The 8,773-nt window shown below is 45.1% G+C and overlaps 1 protein-coding gene across 1 annotated transcript in view; it reads right to left on the reverse strand.

Annotated features, from left to right (window-relative positions):
- Positions 1–8,416, reverse strand: part of LOC118947746 (ras-associating and dilute domain-containing protein-like) — a 57,568-nt gene extending 49,152 nt beyond the window's left edge. Inside the window, exons 1-2 of the mRNA XM_036972879.1 lie at positions 8,224–8,416; positions 5,159–5,438 (exon numbers count right to left, since the gene is read on the reverse strand). Coding sequence (XP_036828774.1) covers positions 5,159–5,273 — 115 coding nt within the window. The 5' untranslated portion in view covers positions 5,274–5,438; positions 8,224–8,416. The remainder of the gene's footprint in view (positions 1–5,158; positions 5,439–8,223) is intronic.
- Positions 8,417–8,773: the final 357 nt, after the last annotated feature.

The raw sequence follows: 8,773 nt of genomic DNA on the forward strand, positions 1-8,773 counted from the left end.
ATATATAAACAGGAGTCTTTACCCTCTAATCCGTTGTGTATATGACCCATATATAAACAGGAGTCTTTACCCTCTAGTCCGTTGTGTATATTACCCATATAGAAACAGGAGTCTTTACCCTCTAGTCCGTTGTGTATACTACCCATATATAAACAGAAGTCTTTACCCTCTAGTCCGTTGTGTATATTAACCATATATAAACAGGAGTCTTTACCTTCTAGTCCGTTGTGTATATTAACCATATATAAACAGGAGTCTTTACCCTCTAGTCCGTTGTGTATATGACCCATATATAAACAGGAGTCTTTACCCTCTAGTCCGTTGTGTATATGACCCATATATAAACAGGAGTCTTTACCCTCTAGTCCGTTGTGTATATCAACCATATATAAACAGGAGTCTTTACCCTCTAGTCCGTTGTGTATATGACCCATATATAAACAGGAGTCTTTACCCTCTAGTCCGTTGTGTATATGACCCATATATAAACAGGAGTCTTTACCCTTTAGTCCGTTGTGTATATGACCCATATATAAACAGGAGTCTTTACCCTCTAGTCCGTTGTGTATATGACCCATATATAAACAGGAGTCTTTACCCTTTAGTCCGTTGTGTATATGACCCATATATAAACAGGAGTCTTTACCCTCTAGTCCGTTGTGTATATGACCCATATATAAACAGGAGTCTTTACCCTCTAGTCCGTTGTGTATATGACCCATATATAAACAGGAGTCTTTACCCTCTAGTCCGTTGTGTATATTACCCATATATAAACAGGAGTCTTTACCCTCTAGTCCGTTGTGTATATTACCCATATATAAACAGGAGTCTTTACCCTCTAGTCCGTTGTGTATATTACCCATATATAAACAGGAGTCTTTACCCTCTAGTCCGTTGTGTATATTACCCATATATAAACAGGAGTCTTTACCCTCTAGTCCGTTGTGTATATGACCCATATATAAACAGGAGTCTTTACCCTCTAGTCCGTTGTGTATATGACCCATATATAAACAGGAGTCTTTACCCTCTAATCCGTTGTGTATATGACCCATATATAAACAGGAGTCTTTACCCTCTAGTCCGTTGTGTATATGACCCATATATAAACAGGAGTCTTTACCCTCTAGTCCGTTGTGTATATGACCCATATATAAACAGGAGTCTTTACCCTCTAGTCCGTTGTGTATATTACCCATATATAAACAGGAGTCTTTACCCTCTAGTCCGTTGTGTATATTACCCATATATAAACAGGAGTCTTTACCCTCTAGTCCGTTGTGTATATTACCCATATATAAACAGGAGTCTTTACCCTCTAGTCCGTTGTGTATATGACCCATATATAAACAGGAGTCTTTACCCTCTAGTCCGTTGTGTATATCAACCATATATAAACAGGAGTCTTTACCTTCTAGTCCGTTGTGTATATCACCCATATATAAACAGGAGTCTTTACCCTCTAGTCCGTTGTGTATATTAACCATATATAAACAGGAGTCTTTACCTTCTAGTCCGTTGTGTATATTACCCATATATAAACAGGAGTCTTTACCCTCTAGTCCGTTGTGTATATTAACCATATATAAACAGGAGTCTTTACCCTCTAGTCCGTTGTGTATATTAACCATATATAAACAGGAGTCTTTACCCTCTAGTCCGTTGTGTATATGACCCATATATAAACAAGAGTTTTTACCCTCTAGTCCGTTGTGTATATGACCCATATATAAACAGGAGTCTTTACCCTCTAGTCCGTTGTGTATATGACCCATATATAAACAGGAGTCTTTACCCTCTAGTCCGTTGTGTATGTGACCCATATATAAACAGGAGTCTTTACCCTCTAGTCCGTTGTGTATATTAACCATATATAAACAGGAGTCTTTACCCTCTAGTCCGTTGTGTATATTAACCATATATAAACAGGAGTCTTTACCCTCTAGTCCGTTGTGTATATTAACCATATATAAACAGGAGTCTTTACCCTCTAGTCCGTTGTGTATATTAACCATATATAAACAGGAGTCTTTACCCTCTAGTCCGTTGTGTATATGACCCATATATAAACAGGAGTCTTTACCCTCTAGTCCGTTGTGTATATTACCCATATATAAACAGGAGTCTTTACCCTCTAGTCCGTTGTGTATATTACCGATATATAAACAGGAGTCTTTACCCTCTAGTCCGTTGTGTATATGACCCAGATATAAACAGGAGTCTTTACCCTCTAGTCCGTTGTGTATATTACCCATATATAAACAGGAGTCTTTACCCTCTAGTCCGTTGTGTATATGACCCAGATATAAACAGGAGTCTTTACCCTCTAGTCCGTTGTGTATATGACCCAGATATAAACAGGAGTCTTTACCCTCTAGTCCGTTGTGTATATTACCCATATATAAACAGGAGTCTTTACCCTCTAGTCCGTTGTGTATATGACCCAGATATAAACAGGAGTCTTTACCCTCTAGTCCGTTGTGTATATGACCCAGATATAAACAGGAGTCTTTACCCTTTAGTCCGTTGTGTATATGACCCATATATAAACAGGAGTCTTTACCCTCTAGTCCGTTGTGTATATGACCCATATATAAACAGGAGTCTTTACCCTCTAGTCCGTTGTGTATATTACCCATATATAAACAGGAGTCTTTACCCTTTAGTCCGTTGTGTATATGACCCATATATAAACAGGAGTCTTTACCCTCTAGTCCGTTGTGTATATGACCCATATATAAACAGGAGTCTTTACCCTCTAGTCCGTTGTGTATATGACCCATATATAAACAGGAGTCTTTACCCTCTAGTCCGTTGTGTATATGACCCATATATAAACAGGAGTCTTTACCCTCTAGTCCGTTGTGTATATGACCCATATATAAACAGGAGTCTTTACCCTCTAGTCCGTTGTGTATATTACCCATATATAAACAGGAGTCTTTACCCTCTAGTCCGTTGTTTATATTACCCATATATAAACAGGAGTCTTTACCCTCTAGTCCGTTGTGTATATGACCCATATATAAACAGGAGTCTTTACCCTCTAGTCCGTTGTGTATATGACCCATATATAAACAGGAGTCTTTACCCTCTAGTCCGTTGTGTATATGACCCATATATAAACAGGAGTCTTTACCCTCTAGTCCGTTGTGTATATGACCCATATATAAACAGGAGTCTTTACCCTCTAGTCCGTTGTGTATATGACCCATATATAAACAGGAGTCTTTACCCTCTAGTCCATTGTGTATATGACCCATATATAAACAGGAGTCTTTACCCTCTAGTCCATTGTGTATATGACCCATATATAAACAGGAGTCTTTACCCTCTAGTCCGTTGTGTATATGACCCATATATAAACAGGAGTCTTTACCCTCTAGTCCGTTGTGTATATTACCCATATATAAACAGGAGTCTTTACCCTCTAGTCCGTTGTGTATATTACCCATATATAAACAGGAGTCTTTACCCTCTAGTCCGTTGTGTATATGACCCATATATAAACAGGAGTCTTTACCCTCTAGTCCGTTGTGTATATTACCCATATATAAACAGGAGTCTTTACCCTCTAGTCCGTTGTGTATATTACCCATATATAAACAGGAGTCTTTACCCTCTAGTCCGTTGTGTATATGACCCATATATAAACAGGAGTCTTTACCCTCTAGTCCGTTGTGTATATGACCCATATATAAACAGGAGTCTTTACCCTCTAGTCCGTTGTGTATATGACCCATATATAAACAGGAGTCTTTACCCTCTAGTCCGTTGTGTATATTACCCATATATAAACAGGAGTCTTTACCCTCTAGTCCGTTGTGTATATTACCCATATATAAACAGGAGTCTTTACCCTCTAGTCCGTCGTGTATATTACCCATATATAAACAGGAGTCTTTACCCTCTAGTCCGTTGTGTATATTACCCATATATAAACAGGAGTCTTTACCCTCTAGTCCGTCGTGTATATTACCCATATATAAACAGGAGTCTTTACCCTCTAGTCCGTTGTGTATATTACCCATATATAAACAGGAGTCTTTACCCTCTAGTCCGTCGTGTATATTACCCATATATAAACAGGAGTCTTTACCCTCTAGTCCGTTGTGTATATTACCCATATATAAACAGGAGTCTTTACCCTCTAGTCCGTTGTGTATATGACCCATATATAAACAGGAGTCTTTACCCTCTAGTCCGTTGTGTATATTACCCATATATAAACAGGAGTCTTTACCCTCTAGTCCGTTGTGTATATGACCCATATATAAACAGGAGTCTTTACCCTCTAGTCCGTTGTGTATATGACCCATATATAAACAGGAGTCTTTACCCTCTAGTCCGTTGTGTATATTACCCATATATAAACAGGAGTCTTTACCCTCTAGTCCGTTGTGTATATTACCCATATATAAACAGGAGTCTTTACCCTCTAGTCCGTTGTGTATATTACCCATATATAAACAGGAGTCTTTACCCTCTAGTCCGTTGTGTATATGACCCATATATAAACAGGAGTCTTTACCCTCTAGTCCGTTGTGTATATTACCCATATATAAACAGGAGTCTTTACCTTCTAGTCCGTTGTGTATATTACCCATATATAAACAGGAGTATTTACCCTCTAGTCCGTTGTGTATATGACCCATATATAAACAGGAGTCTTTACCCTCTAGTCCGTTGTGTATATTACCCATATATAAACAGGAGTCTTTACCCTCTAGTCCGTTGTGTATATGACCCATATATAAACAGGAGTCTTTACCCTCTAGTCCGTTGTGTATATGACCCATATATAAACAGGAGTCTTTACCCTCTAGTCCGTTGTGTATATGACCCATATATAAACAGGAGTCTTTATCCTCTAGTCCGTCGTGTATATTACCCATATATAAACAGGAGTCTTTACCCTCTAGTCCGTTGTGTATATTACCCATATATAAACAGGAGTCTTTACCCTCTAGTCCGTTGTGTATATTACCCATATATAAACAGGAGTCTTTACCCTCTAGTCCGTTGTGTATATTACCCATATATAAACAGGAGTCTTTACCCTCTAGTCCGTTGTGTATATTACCCATATATAAACAGGAGTCTTTACCCTCTAGTCCGTTGTGTATATGACCCATATATAAACAGGAGTCTTTACCCTCTAGTCCGTTGCTTTTCTTCCCGTCTGTTGAAGGTCTGTTATTACTGCAGCCGTTGACCTGGGGGGCGTGTCCAACCGGGTCAGCCCCACCCCCCTCGGGGTTCCGGGGCATGTTGGGCGAAGTCAGGAGGCACGAAGGGTCCTGGTTGGTCGGCCGGAGGTGGGGGGCGGTGCCATTTCTCCTCACACTGTTGTGACATTGGCCTGGGGTTCTGTCCCTCACCCACTCCTCCACCCCTCCTGACCGGGGACTGTTGTGGGACGGAGGGAACTCCCTCTGGAGGTTGTGGGGGGGTGGGGGGGGATAAAACAACACGCAGTTAGAACACTGTTAAAGGCAGGACTGTGTGTGTGTGTGTGGGGGGGGGGGGGGGGGGATAAAACAACACGCAGTTAGAACACTGTTAAAGGCAGGACTCTGTGTGTGTGTTGACTGCAGTGGGCCTCTCTCAGTAACACCAGATAATTATCCATCCAGCCTTCCTGATTCACTACTTACTGGTCCTAAAGCCTTAATCTGATTACCATGGCTGTCATGTCTGGGACTTGGTACCTCCAGGGTAGTTGTCATGTCTGGGACTTGGTACCTCCAGGGTAGTTGTCATGTCTGGGACTTGGTACCTCCAGGGTAGATGTCATGTCTGGGACTTGGTACCTCCAGGGTAGATGTCATGTCAGGGACTTGGCTCTTCCAGGGTAGATGTCATGTCTGGGACTTAGTACCTCCCCCAGGGTAGATGTCATGTCTGGGACTTGGCTCCTCCAGGGTAGCTGTCATGTCTGGGACTTGGCTCCTCCTCCAGGGTAGATGTCATGTCTGGGACTTGGCTCCTCCAGGGTAGATGTCATGTCTGGGACTTGGCTCCTCCAGGGTAGATGTCATGTCTGGGACTTGGTACCTCCAGGGTAGATGTCATGTCTGGGACTTGGGTCTGTGACTTGGCTCCTCCAGGGTAAATGTCATGTATGGGACTTGGTACCTCCCCCAGGGTAGATGTCATGTCTGGGACTTGGCTCCTCCAGGGTAGCTGTCATGTCTGGGACTTGGCTCCTCCTCCAGGGTAGATGTCATGTCTGGGACTTGGCTCCTCCAGGGTAGATGTCATGTCTGGGACTTGGCTCCTCCAGGGTAGATGTCATGTCTGGGACTTGGTACCTCCAGGGTAGATGTCATGTCTGGGACTTGGTACCTCCAGGGTAGATGTCATGTCTGGGACTTGGCTCCTCCTCCAGGGTAGATGTCATGTCTGGGACTTGGCACCTCCAGGGTAGATGTCATGTCTGGTACTTGGCTCCGACCAGGGTAGATGTCATGTCTGGGACTTGGTACCTCCAGGGTATATGTCATGTCTGGGACTTGGCTCCTCCAGGGTAGATGTCATGTCTGGGACTTGGCTCCTCCAGGGTAGATGTCATGTCTGGGACTTGGCAACTCCAGGGTGGCTGTCATGTCTGGGACCTGGCTCTTCCAGGGTAGATGTCATGTCTGGGACTTGGCTCCTCCTCCAGGGTGGCTGTCATGTCTGGGACTTGGCTCTTCCAGGGTAGATGTTATGTCTGGGACTTGGTACCTCCAGGGTGGCTGTCATGTCTGGGACTTGGCTCCTCCAGGGTAGATGTCATTCTGGGACTTGTGTCTGGGACTTGGCTCCTCAAGGGTAGATGTCATGTCTGGGACTTGGTACCTCCAGGGTAGATGTCATGTCTGGGACTTGGTTCCTCCAGGGTAGATGTCATGTCTGGGACTTGGCTCCTCCAGGGTAGATGTCATGTCTGGGACTTGGTACCTCCAGGGTAGATGTCATGTCTGGGACTTGGTTCCTCCAGGGTAGATGTCATGTCTGGGACTTGGCTCCTCCAGGGTAGATGTCATGTCTGGGACTTGGCTCCTCCAGGGTAGATGTCATGTCTGGGACTTGTCACCTCCAGGGTAGATGTCATGTCTGGGACTTGTGTCTGGGACTTGGTACCTCCAGGGTAGATGTCATGTCTGGGACTTGGCTCTTCCAGGGTAGATGTCATGTCTGGGACTTGGTACCTCCAGGGTGGCTGTCATGTCTGGGACTTGGCTCCTCCAGGGTAGATGTCATTCTGGGACTTGTGTCTGGGACTTGGCTCCTCCAGGGTAGATGTCATGTCTGGGACTTGGTACCTCCAGGGTAGATGTCATGTCTGGGACTTGGTTCCTTCAGGGTAGATGTCATGTCTGGGACTTGGCTCCTCCAGGGTAGATGTCATGTCTGGGACTTTTGTCTGGGACTTGGTACCTCCAGGGTAGATGTCATGTCTGGGACTTGGTACCTCCAGGGTAGATGTCATGTCTGGGACTTGGTACCTCCAGGGTAGATGTCATGTCTGGGACTTGGCTCCTCCTCCAGGGTAGATGTCATGTCTGGGACTTGGCACCTCCAGGGTAGATGTCATGTCTGGGACTTGGCTCCTCCTCCAGGGTAGATGTCATGTCTGGGACTTGGTACCTCCAGGGTAGATGTCATCTCTGGGACTTGGCTCCTCCTCCAGGGTAGATGTCATGTCTGGGACTTGGCACCTCCAGGGTAGATGTCATGTCTGAGACTTGGCTCCTCCTCCAGGGTAGATGTCATGTCTGGGACTTGGTACCTCCAGGGTAGATGTCATGTCTGGGACTTGGCTCCTCCTCCAGGGTAGATGTCATGTCTGGGACTTGGCTCCTCCAGGGTAGATGTCATGTCTGGGACTTGGCTCCTCCAGGGTAGATGTCATGTCTGGGACTTGGCTCCTCCAGGGTGGATGTGTGACCAACATATGCGGCAAGTCTGAGTTCTTGCAGAGTTATTGGAGGGGAGAGGAGTATTGTCTGTGTGCACATCCGTGTGTGTGTGTGTGTGTGTGTGTGTGTGTGGATGCCTTAGAGGGCTTTGGTATTTCATGTAACAGATTACTGGTAACTGCTAAAGAACCACAGCTGCTGAGGCACATGGCCCAGATTACTGCAAGGAGTGTGTGTGAGTGTGTGTGTGAGTGTGTGTGTGAGTGTGAGTGTGAGTGTGTGTGTGAGTGTGTGTGTCCATCACGTGACCTACCTGTACTTCCTGCCAGTCTGCGGGTGTGGTACTCGTCCCGGTGCTGGTGCTCGTTCCAGTCCCGTTAACCGTGGTGTGAGTGTGTGTGTTGTTGACAGCGGGGTGTGTGTGAGTGTGTGTGTTGTTGACAGCGGGGTGTGTGTGAGTGTGTGTGTTGTTGACAGCGGGGTGTGTGTGAGTGTGTGTGTTGTTGACAGCGGGGTGTGTGTGAGTGTGTGTGGTGTTGACAGTGGGATGTGTGTGAGTGTGTGTGGTGTTGACAGCGGGGTGTGTGTGAGTGTGTGTGTTGTTGACAGTGGGGTGTGTGTGAGTGTGTGTGCGTAGCCCCCAGAGGAAGTGTTTGACATAGAGCAGCTGCCTATAGATGCTGTCCTCTAGACAGTCACTGTCCAGGTCCACTCTGAACCCCCCGCTGGGGAGGACGATGGGAGGGTGGTTCTCGAAACTCTCCAAAAGGTCCACTGGGGGAGGGGCACAGACACACACAGAGCAGGGGTTAGAATACACACAGACACAGACAGACCAGGGGTTAGAATCCACACAGACCAGG

This window comes from Oncorhynchus mykiss, unplaced genomic scaffold, assembly GCF_013265735.2.
Source record: "Oncorhynchus mykiss isolate Arlee unplaced genomic scaffold, USDA_OmykA_1.1 un_scaffold_196, whole genome shotgun sequence".
Classification (NCBI taxonomy): domain Eukaryota; kingdom Metazoa; phylum Chordata; class Actinopteri; order Salmoniformes; family Salmonidae; genus Oncorhynchus; species Oncorhynchus mykiss.